Source organism: Schistocerca piceifrons, chromosome 7 (assembly GCF_021461385.2).
Source record: "Schistocerca piceifrons isolate TAMUIC-IGC-003096 chromosome 7, iqSchPice1.1, whole genome shotgun sequence".
In the NCBI taxonomy this organism is placed as follows: Eukaryota; Metazoa; Arthropoda; class Insecta; order Orthoptera; family Acrididae; genus Schistocerca; species Schistocerca piceifrons.
In genome coordinates, this window is record NC_060144.1 from 405,579,398 (window position 1) to 405,596,407 (window position 17,010).

The 17,010-nt window shown below is 42.2% G+C and overlaps 1 protein-coding gene across 2 annotated transcripts in view; it reads right to left on the reverse strand.

The window, feature by feature from the left end:
* LOC124709136 (protein ABHD18) overlaps positions 1 to 17,010 on the reverse strand; it is a 180,656-nt gene that overhangs the window by 71,801 nt on the left and 91,845 nt on the right. For both annotated transcript variants that reach the window (XM_047240803.1, XM_047240802.1), the window contains one exon: positions 11,381 to 11,915. In XM_047240803.1, the coding sequence (XP_047096759.1) occupies positions 11,381 to 11,915 (535 nt within the window). The remainder of the gene's footprint in view (positions 1 to 11,380; positions 11,916 to 17,010) is intronic.

Genomic DNA, 17,010 nt, shown 5'->3' on the forward strand with positions numbered 1-17,010 from the left:
TTGTGTGTTGCCCTTCAGATGAGTTTATTAAAGTGCATTGGAATCACTGTCTACAAAGATCAAGTTTGTTATGAGGAATGCTGCAATCCATTTACAGTGTGTGACTTGTAAAACATTCAGATAGTTGAACTGTTCGTAAAGCATTAACCACGTTCTGGGCTGCAATGTCATTTACTACCGAAGAACTGGATGAGATGGTCTAATAGCAAAGGTCAACGAAGTGCACTAAAAGCAGTAGAACAGTACACAGAATGGTTCCTGGCTAGACGCTGTCTAATTCGTCCCACCTTCATTAATATCATCAAAAGACTTGAGAGACTGGGAGATTTGAGAAAAGAAGGAAGAGTGACACTAACAAAGCTGCAGAAATAGTGGTTCATATAGTTGCTGTCATAAATATGCATGCCAGTTCTTGTCAAATAAAAAAAAAGAGGTTGGTATCAGCCACTGAAGCATTTTGCGTCTTCTTCAAATGTCACTTGCTCTTTATTTATCTACATTAATGGCCAAATGGCAGTGATTTACAATGTCATATTGAATACTGCCAATGGGTTCTCCAGTAGGACAATAATTTTATGGAGAAAGTATTTTTTACTGATAAGGTCACACTCATAAATTACAGGAATGTAAATTTTGGAAACATGTGTTACATGCGGTTTAACCAAACAACACTTCCTACTCCATATTTATAACAAGGAAAGATGATCATGACAAAATAGTAAAGCAATATTAGGTAGAGAAAAAGTCAGGAAACACATACTGTGCACTGTCATTTTGTTACATGTTTGTCAGAGTTGAATGGAGAGGTGTGCAGTTTGAGTAATCAGAATGCCACGATGGCAAGTAAATGTCTTCATTGCTGTGGTTAGGGCCTTTTATGTTTTGACATTGCAACTTGATGGCATCTTGACTGACACTCTTTCCAATAATGGAAACAGCCACACACAAACGAAGGTCTAAATTGAAATGTCACTTACTTCTAGTCAAGTCTTCAAGGCGGATGTTATATAGGGTGTACATAAAGTCCAGGAACACTTTCAATTATTTGTTGCACAAGAACCAAACATTGTACAGATATCATACATACGTGGTTTTGAAGAGAAACCTTGAAAGTTGTTTTTTTTGTTTGTTTTTGTTTTTGTTTGTTCCACCTCGACTGACATCTCTGCCCAAACTCTTTGCCTTAACAAATGTCTGCTTGTGTTTGTGTACGTGCGGATGGATATGTGTGTGTGCGCGAGTGTATACCTGTCCTTTTTTCCCTCTAAGGTAAGTCTTTTTGCTCCCGGGATTGGAATGACTCCTTACCCTCTCCCTTAAAACCCACATCCTTTCGTCTTTCCCTCTCCTTCCCTCTTTCCTGATGAAGCAACCGTTGGTTGCGAAAACTTGAACTTTGCGTGTATGTTTGTGTTTGTTTGTGTGTCTATCAACATGCCAGTGCTTTCGTTTGGTAAGTTACATCATCTTTGTTTTTAGATATATTTTTCCCATGTGGAATGTTTCCCTCTATTATATATATATATATATATAAACAAAGATGAGGTAACTTAACAAACGAAAGCATTGGTATGTTGATAGAGACACGAACAAACACAAACACACACACAAAATACAAGCTTTCACAACCAACAGTTGCTTCATCAGGAAAGAGGGAAGGAGAGGGAAAGACGAAAGGATGTGGGTTTTAAGGGAAAGGGTAAGGAGTCATTCCAATCCTGGGAGCGGAAAGACTTACCTTAGGGGGAAAAAAGGAACAGGTATACACTCGCGCGCACACACACACACACACATCCATCCGCACATATTCAAACACAAGCAAACATATGTAAAGGCAAAGAGTTTCAGCAGAGATGTTAGTTGAGGCGGAAGTACAAACGCAAAGATGTTGTTGAATGACAGGTGAGGTATGAGTGGCGGCAACTTGAAATTAGCGGAGGTTGAGGCTTGGTGGATAACGGGAAGAGAGGATATATTGAAGGGCAAGTTCCCATCTCCGGAGTTCTGATAGGTTGGTGTTAGTGGGAAGTATCCAGATAACCCGGACGGTGTAACACTGTGCCAAGATGTGCTGGCTGTGCACAAAGGCATGTTTAGCCACAGGGTGATCCTCATTACCAACAAACACTGTCTGCCTGTGTCCGTTCAGTAGTTAACCTTTCCTCCAAACCTCTCTCCCAATCCAAAACCTCTGTCCTATCCAAAGGCCTCACCTTCAGCCCCACTCCCAGATTCAACCAAACAGCCCTCGTCAAAGATTTACTGTCCTACACTCGTACTCTCTGCCGGAAATATCACTTTGCCACAAAGAAAAATGATCCTACTCCTACTCCTAATGATCCAACTCCCCAAGACACTATCCAAATTGAACCCTGCCTGGAACAGTTCCGTCCTCCGTCACAGCGGGACCCACCTCCTCTTCCTCAAAATCACCCTCTCCAAACCTTCCAGGAATTTCTCACTTCCAGCCTTGCCTCTCAATCCTTCTTGAAAAACCTTAATCCTACTCCCAACACCACCACAGCAGAAGCCCAGGCTTTCCGTGATATGAAGGCTGACCGATTCATTGTCATTTTTCCGGCGGACAAGAGTTCCATGACCGTGGCACTTGATCATCGGGAGTATGTGGTTGAGGGACTGCGTCAGCTTTCAGACAACACTACATACAAAGTTTGCCAAGGTAATCCCATTCCTGATGTCCAGGCGAAGCTTCAAGAAATCCTCAGAACCTTAAACCCCCTACAAAACCTCTCACCTGACTCCATCAACCTACTGACCCCACCGACACCCCGCACCCCTACCTTCTACCTACTTCCTAAAATTCACAAACCCAATCCTCCCGGCCGCCCCATTGTAGCTGGTTACCAAGCCCCCACAGAACGTATCTCTGCCTACGTAGATCAACACCTTCAACCCACTACATGCAGTCTCCCATCCTTCATCAAAGACACCAACCACTTCCTTGAACGCCTGGAATCCTTACCCAATCTGTTACCCCTGGAAACCATCCTTGTAACCATTGATGCCACTTCCTTATACACAAATATTCCGCACATCCAGGGCCTCGCTGCGATGGAGCACTTCCTTTCAGACCGATCACCTGCCACCCTATCTAAAACCTCTTTCCTCATTACCTTAGCCAGCTTCATCGTGACTCACAACTTCTTCACTTTCGAAGGCCAGACATACCAACAATTAAAGGGAACAGCCATGGGTACCAGGATGGCCCCCTCATACGCCGACCTATTTATGGGTCACTTAGAGGAAGCCTTCTTGGTTACCCAGGCCTGCCAACCCAAAGTTTGGTACAGATTTATTGATGACATCTTTCTTGATCTGGACTCACAGTGAAGAAGAACTCCAGAATTTCCTTTCCAACCTCAACTGCTTTGGTTTCATCAGATTCATCTGGTCCTACTCCAAATCCCATGCCACTTTCCTTGACGTTGACCTCCATCTGTCCAATGGCCAGCTTCATACATCCGTCCACATCAAACCCACCAACAAGCAACAGTACCTCCATTATGACAGCTGCCACCCATTCCATATCAAACGGTCCCTTCCCTACAGCCTAGGTCTTCGTGGCAAACGAATCTGCTCCAGTCCGGAATCCCTGAACCATTACACCAACAACCTGAAAACAGCTTTCGCATCCCGCAACTACCCTCCTGACCTGGTACGGAAGCAAATAACCAGAGCCACTTCCTCATCCCCTCAAACCCAGAACCTCCCACAGAAGAACCACAAAAGTGCCCTACTTGTGACAGGATACTTTCCGGGACTGGATCAGACTCTGAATGTGGCTCTGCAGCAGGGATACGACTTCCTCAAATCCTGCCCTGAAATGAGATCCATCCTTCATGAAATCCTCCCCACTCCACCAAGAGTGTCTTTCTGCTGTCCACCTAACCTTTGTAACCTCTTGGTTCCTCCCTATGAAATCCCCAAACCACCTTCCCTACCCTCTGGCTCCTACCCTTGTAACTGCTCCCCAGTGTAACACCTGTCCCATGCTCCCTCCCACCACCACCTACTCCAGTCCTGTAACCCGGAAGGTGTACACGATCAAAGGCAGAGCCACGTGTGAAAGCACCCACGTGATTTACCAACTGACCTGCCTACACTGTGAAGCTTTCTATGTGGGAATGACCAGCAACAAACTGTCCATTCGCATGAATGGACACAGGCAGACAGTGTTTTTAATGGTAATGAGGATCACCCTGTGGCTAAACATGCCTTGGTGCACAGCCAGCACATCTTGGCACAGTGTTACACCGTCCGGGTTATCTGGATACTTCCCACCAACACCAACCTATCCGAACTCCGGAGATGGGAACTTGCCCTTCAGTATATCCTCTCTTCTAGTCATCCGCCAGGTCTCAATCTCCGCTAAATTTCAAGTTGCCGCCACTCATACCTCACCTGTCTTTCAACAACTTCTTTGCCTCTACACTTCTGCCTCGACTGACATCTCTGTCCAAACTCTTTGTCTTTAAATATGTCTGCTTGCGTCTGTATGTGTGGATGGATATGTGCGTGTGTGCGAGTGTATACCTGTCCTTTTTTCCCCCTAAGGTAAGTCTTTCCGCTCCCGGGATTGGAATGACTCCTTACCCTCTCCCTTAAAACCCACTTCCTTTCGTCTTCCACTCTCCTTCCCTCTTTCCTGATGAGGCAACAGTTTGTTGCGAAAGCTTGAATTTTGTGTGTATGTTTGTGTTTGTTTGTGTGTCTATCGACCTGCCAGCGCTTTCGTTCGGTAAGTCACCTCATCTTTGTTTTTATATATAATTTTTCCCACGTGGAATGTTTCCTTCTATTATATATATATATATATATATATATATATATATATATATATATATATATATATATATATATATATATATATATAATGATATGAATATAATAGAGGGAAACATTCCACGTGGGAAAAATATATCTAAAAAGAAAGATGATGAAACTTACCAAACAAAAGTGCTGGCAGGTCGATAGACACACAAACAAACACAAACATACACACAAAATTCTAGCTTTCGCAACCAATGGTTGCCTCGTCAGGAAAGAGGGAAGGAGAAGGAAAGACAAAAGGATATGGGTTTTAAGGGAGAGGGTAAGGAGTCATTCCAATCCCGGGAGCGGAAAGACTTACCTTAGGGGGAAAAAAGGACAGGTATACACTCGCATACACACACATATCCATCCACACATACACAGACACAAGCAGACATTTGTAAAGGCAAAGAGTTTGGGCAGAGATGTCAGTCGGGGCGGATGTACAGAGGTAAAGATGAAGTTGAAAGACAGGTGAGGTATGAGCGGCGGCAAATTGAAATTAGAAATTAGCGGAGATTGAGGCCTGGCGGATAGCGAGAAGAAAGGATATGCTGAAGGGCAAGTTCCCATCTCCGGAGTTCTGACAGGTTGGTGTTAGTGGGAAGTATCCAGATAACCCGGACGGTGTAACACTGTGCCAAGATGTGCTGGCCGTGCACCAAGGCATGTTTAGCCACAGGGTGATCCTCATTACCAACAAACACTGTCTGCCTGTGTCCATTCATGCGAATGGACAGTTTGTTGCTGGTCATTCCCACATAGAACGCTTCACAGTGTAGGCAGGTCAGTTGGTAAATCACGTGGGTGCTTTCACACGTGGCTCTGCCTTTGATCGTGTACACCTTCCGGGTTACAGGACTGGAATAGGTGGTGGTGGGAGGGTGCATGGGACAGGTTTTACACCGGGGGCGGTTACAGGGGTAGGAGCCAGAGGGTAGGGAAGGTGGTTTGGGGATTTCATAGGGATGAACTAAGAGGTTGCGAAGGTTAGGTGGACGGCGAAAAGACACTCTTGGTGGAGTGGGGAGGATTTCATGAAGGATGGATCTCATTTCAGGGCAGGATTTGAGGAAGTCGTATCCCTGCTGGAGAGCCACATTCAGAATCTGATCCAGTCCCGGAAAGTATCCTGTCACAAGTGGGGCACTTTTGGGGTTCTTCTGTGGAAGGTTCCGGGTTTGAGGAGATGAGGATGTGGCTCTGGTTATTTGCTTCTGCCACATCCTCATCTCCTCAAACCCGGAACCTTCCACAGAAGAACCCCAAAAGTGCCCCACTTGTGACAGGATACTTTCCGGGACTGGATCAGATTCTGAATGTGGCTCTCCAGCAGGGATACGACTTCCTCAAATCCTGCCCTGAAATGAGATCCATCCTTCATGAAATCCTCCCCACTCCACCAAGAGTGTCTTTTCGCCGTCCACCTAACCTTCGCAACCTCTTAGTTCATCCCTATGAAATCCCCAAACCACCTTCCCTACCCTCTGGCTCCTACCCCTGTAACCGCCCCCGGTGTAAAACCTGTCCCATGCACCCTCCCACCACCACCTACTCCAGTCCTGTAACCCGGAAGGTGTACACGATCAAAGGCAGAGCCACGTGTGAAAGCACCCACGTGATTTACCAACTGACCTGCCTACACTGTGAAGCGTTCTATGTGGGAATGACCAGCAACAAACTGTCCATTCGCATGAATGGACACAGGCAGACAGTGTTTGTTGGTAATGAGGATCACCCTGTGGCTAAACATGCCTTGGTGCACGGCCAGCACATCTTGGCACAGTGTTACACCGTCCGGGTTATCTGGATACTTCCCACTAACACCAACCTGTCAGAACTCCGGAGATGGGAACTTGCCCTTCAGCATATCCTTTCTTCTCGCTATCCGCTAGGCCTCAATCTCCGCTAATTTCTAATTTCAATTTGCCGCCGCTCATACCTCACCTGTCTTTCAACTTCATCTTTACCTCTGTACATCCGCCCCGACTGACATCTCTGCCCAAACTCTTTGCCTTTACAAATGTCTGCTTGTGTCTGTGTATGTGTGGATGGATATGTGTGTGTGTGCGAGTGTATACCTGTCCTTTTTTCCCCCTAAGGTAAGTCTTTCCGCTCCCGGGATTGGAATGACTCCTTACCCTCTCCCTTAAAACCCATATCCTTTTGTCTTTCCTTCTCCTTCCCTCTTTCCTGACGAGGCAACCATTGGTTGCGAAAGCTAGAATTTTGTGTGTATGTTTGTGTTTGTTTGTGTGTCTATCGACCTGCCAGCACTTTTGTTTGGTAAGTTTCATCATCTTTCTTTTTAGATATATATATATATATATATATGTGTGTGTGTGTGTGTGTGTGTGTGTGTACATTCTTTGTGGTCCAGATAGTGAAGCCAAGGCCCCCATTCTCCAAAACACACAGTGGTCACTGAAGCATGCCCAGAGCTTATGGTAACAGAGGACTGGTGGCACTTACCAGTCCACAGCTCAGGAACCCGGGGTTGCCAAGCCTGTACCCAGCAAACGAATGCTGAGCCCCAGGGGGAGGGGGGGCAGGGTGTCAACAGGAGGTATCCTATAGGTTTTGACGAGAGAGTTTGCAACTATCAAAATGTGTGACATGAATGGCCATATCTCTTGACTGCATTGACTTATCAGCTTAAATTGTTTTGCACAGCCCAAGATCAGTAGACCTAAGTACCTGCCACAAATTTCATCTTGGGACCTCTACCAGTTCTCAGGAAAAAGGTGTCGTAACATACAGACAACAAATGGTAAGGAAGTATTTTTTATGTGACATAATTACAAATAAACAATTTCCAGGTTTTTCTTCTTTACTTTTACTGTGAAAGCTTGCTTCTTGTCAAATTTCAAGAATCTAAGTCAATGGGAAGAACCCTATAGGTTTTGATGAGTGAGTGTGTGAGTATTGCAATATATGCTTCAATGGAATGGACATAGTGACCAGCCAGTTGCGAAATACAGGGTTATTAAACCTTGACCATGGTTTCAACAGTTTTAAAAGTGTCTTCTTCAGAAGATATTATACTTATTAACAAATATTAAAACATTGTGTAGTGGAGCAGAGATGGGCATTAGAAAAATAACCAAAATTACAGGAAATGTTTACAAATACTTTAAGTGAAGTATATTTACATAGAATCAAATATTATTTATATCAATGAAGGAGTCCTTGATTTGCCTAGTATATGGACATGTCATCCACTTAATCACCATTTAAAATACATGGATTACAAGTAGTAGCACTCTACTATAGGGCTTTATGAGTATTCTACATACAAAGCTAGTGACATGTGCCGACTAGCTGAAGAGTATATGTAGTAGCCTTAGGTTGCCTCGGGTAGGTGGAAGGCCTGGGCATTCTGTACGTGTGTTGCTGCAGTGAGCAGTATGTGTGATTTCACAAGTACATATTCATTACTAGAAGTAACAAATTAATCAAAAAGTTGAAAAGAGGGAGAGTGGAGGGGGTAAAAAAAAGTGCCATTAAAATCATATGGCTTATATAGAGCCTGCAAGCTCAGGAAAACACAGCAAAATCTTTAAAATATGTGCAAAAATACACATTAAAACACAGGAGAAGCATTTGTGCATGAATACACAACTGTACCAAGTATGAGTGTCACAGCAAAATCGCTTAAAGAAAATATTTTCAATGTATAAGAAGCCCAATACCTGATGTATTAAGTTGACCCCTGACATGAAGGTATACTGTGATAGCTCACGAAATGATGGAGAAAATGCAAGTATTAAAAGACAAATTCAAATTTGGGAAAGAGAAGGGGTAAGGGAAAGGTAGGGAGTAGATCATCACTTGTGAAGCATCTTGCTATGTGAAGTGGCTGTGCTGGTAGAGCTTGCTATATGAACAAATATACTAGAAGGAGGGAGGAGGTTATAAAATACTCAGTAAGATAATGAATAAACAAAGCCTCCTTAAGTATTGTATATATGCTTAGAAATCATGAAGTTATAGGCAGACTAAAACAAACTAAAAATAAAAAAGGAGTGCAGGGGTGGGGTTGGGTCTAAGGTTGTCCCATTACTAAAATGCTGAACAGCAACTTAACTGTGGATGATAAAATATACACTGTAAAATAACAAAATACAAGATATATTCTTACCAAAGATTGAATTTTGAGGAAAATAAACACTGTGCAGAGGCAAGCACCGAGGAGTAACCTGGTACTTGGCTGGAAGCAGAGGCTTAAAGCATTTCAGGAAATGTCTACTTGCAAGTTGAAGCTGATCATTTAAAATGCAGCCATCATTTTTCCCTAAGTGTTTGAAAATTTTGAGCCCTTCTCATAAATCTAATCTATGCGCTTCTACTTCCTTGTGTATGATTATGGTATACTCTAAATCATCTGAGTATGATCAGCAATAAATAAATGTTCTGCACAGGTGGAACTCTGTACATAACCACCTTTCTTTCCCAACAGATGCCACGTTTTATATTAAAATGACATATATATACAAATCTATCAAGTGGCATACTACATGTTGTTGGATCCATTGCCAAATATGTGGTGTTTTAAAAAACCAAACAACAGAAAGCTACTACTTTTAAATCATGTATTTTAAATGGTGATTGAGTGGATGACAAGCACACATACTAAACAGAGTCAATGACTCCAACATCGGATATACATAATATGTGATTCTATGCATATGCTTCACTAAAATTATTTGTAAACATCTCCTGTAATTTTGCTTACTGTAATGATACTATCTCTCTTCCATACACAATGTCACAATATTTGTTAACAGTACTTTCTGAAGAAGACAGTTTTAAACTGTCAAAACCATGGTTTAGGTTTAATAAATCTGTATTTGGCACAACTCACAGTCAAATAAGGAATGAGATAATAAAACTGAAAAATTCACAAAATCCTTTCAGAAGATAAAACTGGCATTCTATGGGCACATCAAAAGAATGACAGCAGAGGTAATGGTTTAAATAATTCTGGAATACATGGACTGCATGAATATCATCAGTAACTAACTAAAAATATAATAGGACAGCACAAATGATCAGCACAGCACAGGCAATACATAACGGAACAGGATACAGCAATACCAGTAAGAAACAGAAGTTATTTCAAGACTGAACATGTTTGAAGAAGACAGGAATGCAACAAAGTCTCTTTGGGAAACATGAATAAATGGCACTTGACTCGGTCAATATTTGATTTGAATTATATTTAAAAAGGTATTCCTGAAAGTTAGTAATCATCTTATTTTGCAAACAACTCATGCAGTTTTATCTTGAAAAGAAAACACTGTGATGTGTCTAAGGCATACATATTACAAAAATGTATGTATGTATGTATGTATGTATGTATGTATGTACATATGTATGTATGTTCTACATCTCCTCCTTCAACCAAACGTGCTACACATATTCCTTACTGTCAGGCAATAATCACTGTGGGGATAAAAACCACATACCTACCATAGTTCAAGAGATATTATGTCATAAACACTGAGATGCGTGTAAAACTACAGCATCGCGCATGACATTTAAATTCAGTACTTCTTTGGAAGCAACTCTATTTGCAAAATATTTCACAGACAGGATCCACATAAGCTGCTTAATGTACCTATACAAATATATCACTGTATAACATATTGTTCAAAAGATATGATGTCATAAACACTGAGATGTGAGAAAAAATGCTGCATCATGGGTGATGTTACAGCTGTAGGTGACAACAGCAACCATTCACAGAACTATGAAGAAGCATTGCTGTAGAGATGTTTGCAAAATCGCACTTTAGACATGCGAAGCAGCTGTGTCCAGCATACAGATATACTGTACTTAAACATTTGTACATTACAAATTTATTTGTATGACTGTTTCATAATTTCAAAAGTGTTTCCACAAACACTTGGAAACAATTCTTTCTTTTGATATTACAGTACAATAATAGTTTTTGTTTCTATAGAAAATTGGAAAAATGAATACTTGGGCAATGCTGAGTTTGTCTGCTGATATCATTACAAAATATGATCCATGGACAAAATAAACAAAAAAAATTTTCATTCTGTGGTTATTTCAAAATGTCAGAATGAAGTAGTGGCTTACATACTTTGAATATGAATATTTCAACAGTACATAAATTCCATAATAGCTTTTAAGACATCACCAACAGCACCAGATAATTTCATATTCTGAGGTTATCCTAGCAAGACAGCTCAATTTCTCTGTACAACACTATGCTGATTTACCTAGTCATTTGCATTAGGTGCTACAAGCAGTGATCTTAAATTCAGAACTCTGTCAGGTAGCACTGCTCAAAGTCTATGGCAAACACAACTAGGTGAGTCATCTAAGTGTCCTGCAGAAAAACTAATACTGCTCTGTTGCTATATAAAGACAGAGATCAAAGCCCTGAATAAAAACACTGACAAAAGCATCTTAGACATAACATAGGAAAGTTGCTCATGCTACAATACCAATTTTGTGCCACATGCTTGTGAATCAAATACAGTTATTTCTTTTTAGGACACTTATATATTACTCTCACCTTTCTTTTTCTGGTCTTCATTATTCTTCCTCCAAGATTCTAGGAGTTTCAGATCCCTCAGTAATTCCTTTATTTTGGTTGTTGGCAGGTTCTGGTTAACAATGTTCACTGATAATATGTTGCTACTTAATTTTGATACCACACTATGAGTATATGGAATACCATTGTCTAACTTATTTATGTTTCCACTAACAGTTCTACAGCATTCCTGAATGTTATTCTGCACATGTGACACTTCTCCCACGTTAACTGTTTCCTGTTTATTTACAGATGGTGTTGACACATCAAGTGATGAATTCTGGTTACAGGAGGCACCTGAATTTCCGTTTTGTTTTTGAAACGTGAACACTCCTTTGTCTTTACACATTAAAGTTACATTTAAAGAGCCTGCACTGGTTTTAACTGGTTCTGAACTGTTTACCTCCTTACTGTTTTCACCTGCATCCGTGACCTGTGACTCTCTTCTCAGTTCATTGACACGATCCAAACTCTGAGGGTAATGCTTCGCAAAATGCTGTCCAGCTCGGAATGCATCCTAATGAAAATAATAGATAATTTTAATCTCAAACAGGTAAATTTTTTAAGTAACACTATTTATTCAAACATAAGAATAAATTGTTTATAGTTACAAATATTGGCATATTATCAATGATTGTCTACAGTAATATTAATGATAAATTTTAATGACTAATTGAGAAAGTAAGAACAATGTAGAAATTTTTGAAGACTGTAGCTACTGTAAAAGTAAGAACAGCAGTGATAATTCAGAAAAAGACCAGAAGGACTAACAAAGCAGAAAATTGTTAGGCTGGAACTGTCATTATAACTACAGAAAAGTCTTGAGATAAAAAAGCCACAGCTAATTCATCAGTCATCCATGCTTAGAAATGATAGAATCAAACATTAGAAGAATTTAAGGGAAAGTATGAAGCCTTGAGAGGTATATACATAAACACACCTGCATACCCACATAGTTCTATATGACTACTATCTGCCAGCACAGCAGCTGGACTGAAGTGGGGGTTTTGTTGGGGGGAGTGAGTGAGGAGAGAAAGGACTGGGACAGAGGACTGATGAAGACTGGCTGACAGTATGGAGACAGAGGCAGTAGGCACATGGAGGGGATATTACACTGGCGAGCTCCTTCTGCCCACAGGAAAGGGGGTTGTGCACAATGCAGAAAGGAGGAGTGGATTTGGAGGGGAGGTAGTATAGAAGAGAAGGAGAAAGTGGATAGATGGGTGTGAGGGCAGGATGTGTGAAGTTAGGGTCATGGGGCACAGGTTGAGACAGGTTCTTCCTCATCTCTTGACCCAATAATAAGTGGTCAAAGCAGGGGAAAATTATAATGTTCAGTTGTCATGGTCCAGGTTGATACTGATGGGGTGCTCCTTTGCAGCTGGTTCCTGGGCATAGTTGGAGGATCAGGAGTGTGTATGGATAGGACATGGGAAATCTGTTTGCAGAATGGGTTTGGAATTGTGGAGGGGGGGGGGGGAGGGGGAGGGAGTAATGCTCACCTGTGAAGAGACCTTTAACATATTGAGGGAGGCAGTGCTTATCAGTGCAGACTACATGAGAGATTTTCTTTAATGTGGGAGAGATACCAGCTATAAAAATGCAGATATTGTTGATGGTTAGTAGCCTTAATAAGAACAGAGATTTGGACGAAGCCAGTGGGGAGGTGGAGATCAATTTCCTGGAAGATGGCATGGTCAGCTGAGTAGGGCCAGATGAAGGGATGGGAGAGAAGTTTTGAGGCTTAAGAGGGCTGAAGATAATGTGTCTTGACCCTGGGTCCACATGGCGAAGATCTATTCAATGCAAACATAGAGACAAGAAGTTTGGGCTTTGGGTGGATTCACTTTCCAAACCCTTAAATTGTTGTCCGAGGACCCCTTTACAGCTGTCCCATGTGTTTATTTCTGTATTTGCCACGTTTATTTCATGTGTTTACTTTCAGTTTTTCCTTTCTTATCTCTAGTGTTCACTACCCAGTAATATTTGCAACATTCCTCTACAGTGTCTGCTCACACTTACCATTCATAAGGCCACATACATTCCTCCTCCTCCCCCAACAGCAATAGCCTGTCTCAAATGGGTTCTGGTCCCATCTATCTATGTCTATTCAAGAAAGTATTCCTATCCAGAGGTAATGCCCAGTCCCATATAACCTTTCTTAAATGTTGCCTAATCCATGGAATTTTTCCCAATGGCCTAACTGTAAAAATTCCCCTCTCTGGATGTTAAACATCTCTTCACAGTGAACTTCAAATTCTTAGATTTTGCCACTCTCTTAACTTATTACTAGAGAAACAACTCTCTGTGGCACCCATATCCCTGAACCATCTCTGTTTTTTCTGTTCAGGGTCAACTGCCAGTTCCTGGACCAGTCATCCGTGCTTCTTAGGTCTCACTGCATTTCATCACAGTGATGCTGAATTCCTCAAAAATCTACTTTCCATCTCACAATCCCTACAACAGTGGAGATACTTCTGTCCACCAGTCCTTCAAACCAAAGCTAACCAAAATCAAACACCAAACATTGCCTCTCTCAGTTCATACCTCTGTCCAACAATGGCTCTCCTCCATTCCTTAATCATCCTCTCCATGGACAAATGCTTCACCACTGTTGTGATGAACCACAGTGATCACCTGACAGAGCATCCACCAACTTTATGACTCTTTCATCCACAAGTCCTGCTACAGTGATCCCAATCCAGAAGTCCAGCAAAGCCTCCAATCCCCACTCAAAGCTTTAGGTTCATTCCAGAATCCCCACCCCAAATTCATTTTACTCCTCACCCCCAACTATCTCCTGCACACCCATTTTCTACATGCTTCCCAAAATCTAGACACCTAATCATGCTGGACACCCCATTGTAGCTAGTTCCCTTTGGAAGAATCTCAGCTCTTCTTGACAGACACTTCCAACTCATTGCCCACAGTCTAGTTTGTCATTCCAAAGACACATACCAGTTCCTACACCATCTCTCAACCAAGTCTATATCACTGCCATCTGGATCCCTACTCATCACTGTTAGTGCCATCCCCCTATACACAAACATACCCCATGCTCGTAGCTTTGGCTCTATAAAATATTACCAATCCCAGTCTCCAACCAACTCCAAACCCACCACCTCATTCCTTATACACCTGGCAAACTGCACCCTTATGCTTAACTACTTTTCTTTACAGGGGTAATGCATACAAACAAATTCACAGCATGTTCATGGGTTACCATATAATACCCTGATACGCTAACTTGTTTATCAGTCATCTAGAGGAAACCCATCGCCACCCCGACCATACTATCCTTCCCCTTCCCTTGCCCCAGCCTCCTCCTTAACCCCACCCAGTTGCCACTCCCATCATGCACTGGTGCTGCTGCTCGCAGTGTGGTTTCAGTTGTCTGAGACAGTAGACGTGTGCAAGTTGCATTTGCGTAAGTGTGTGTGCGCGCGCACGTGTGTGTGTGTATGTGTGTTGTCTATTGCTGTCACAGGCCTTAATGGCCGAAAGCTATAACTGTGTGAATCTTTATGCTGAGCCTATCGCGACTCAGCATCTCTGCTATATGGTGAGTTGTAATAGTCTGGGAGGTAACTAGACTCACAAGTCAGGACCTGACACTTCGCAAAGTAGTATGATGACATGTTTCTGTTGACTGGAACACCTGCTCAAAACTATTGAACCTGCATTGTGGATCTATTTTTCAGTGCACAAAAAAATTAATGTTAATCAGGGGATACGTCTGCTACATACACTACAACCCCATTACACTACAACCCCATATTCTCAAGTTACAACATCAGGCACATTCGATAATGTCAATGATGAAGGCAGTGGCAAGGTATCACATATATTGGGTGGGCAATGGAACCTACATCAATCATGAGGTCCAGACCTGCCAAATGTGTGTGCAAAACCAGTCAGATCTGGCATCTGGTGCAATATATTTCACTATGGCTGCTGACACTCAATCAGCCACAGGATCCTGTAAATATCAATTTTGGAGGCCTGTTCAAGTGGGCCATATGGTACTTGTGGTAGACGCTCTCTCTAACTTCCCATGTGTTGCCTAGGTAACAGCAGTAGTTACAATCTTACAATCTGAAAATCCTTTGCAACCTATATCAGACTCGGAAGTGGAACAGTTGATCAGAATGTTCAAGGGCCATATGAATGTGATGATATTGTTGGCAACTTCTGAGGAAGCCCTGACATGCTTCCTCGCTATACATTGATCCACACCAGTACACAGATGTAGTCTAGCCGAAATGACATCTAGCCGAAATGCTGCTATAGCACAAGCACTATGTCCTTTTGGATCTCCCACAACCAACCCACCAAGCCCAGTTCTTCCTTCCATTTCTGTACTATTATATGGACCCTTTAGTCTGACTAGCACCTATGGCCATATGCAGGATTCAAATGGCTCTGAGCACTATAAGACTTAGTTAAGGTTATCAGTCACCTAGAACTTAGAACTAATTAAACCTAACTAACCTAAGGACATCACACACATCCATGCCCGAGGCAGGATTCGAACCTGCGACCGTAGCGGTCTCGCGGTTCCAGACTGTAGCGCCTAGAACCGCACGGCCACTCTGGCCGGCCATATGCAGGGATGGACTCAAGGAGTCATTACTGGTCATAGGAGGCATCAATTGTTTGAAGGCATGGCTGGACAAAAGCACCGTGTGTGTCATCATAATCAATTGTGGCTATGACAACTAAATGAAGTTATGCCCCTAATACAAGCTTGTCTAGTCTCAAATAACCACCTGTGACTGCCACAATAGAGGCGATGCTTCCCAGTTGGCATAGTTTCAGACAACCACTTTCCAGACTTCCACACACTGATCATAGATGTTGCTTGGCTCCACACCTACCAGGGCATTGATGTTGTGCCCCTCCTGTTGATTTACTATGCCAGGACCACCATAGTAACTGACTATTGGAAGGTTATGGAGGTTGAACTGCTGCACTCAGCTCTGAAAGTACAATTGTCACAAGAGAAATAAATCCCCGAGGCCCTGCTCCCAATTTTCACTCTGTCAATGACAGGGATACATATGTCTCCTGGCTACCTACGTTGCTGGTCCCAGTTTCACTGCTGCACCTATGGGCTGGTTAAAATGGAGAGAGATCTAATATTCCATCATTCAGAGATATGTAAACCAACTGAGTACAGTGGCAATAGTATCTGTGCACCAGATAGTTCTGCAAGAAGCAGTCATGACTCCAGAAGCAGTGGCAAATGCATTACATGGGGGCAGTTGATGGTGTGCTACAAGAAATAAATTCCTACCTCAGTGACTGGATAATCTTAGTGATGAAGTCTTTATACACCAATCATAAAATAAAACCGTTTTACTTCTCTTTCTGGAATTGCACTTTGACTTTGGAACTCTGATTCTGTTGTAATTTATGAATCTTCTGGTTTTGTTCACCGGTACTGATTTAAGCTTATGATACTTGTAGTAATAACATGACTTTTCAGCCAACAACTTAGTACTGAAGTACTGATCTCAGTTTCCACATGCTACACTATGTGATCAAAAGTTTCTGGACACCACCAAAAACATATGATTTCATATTAGGTGCATTGTACAGCCACCTACTGC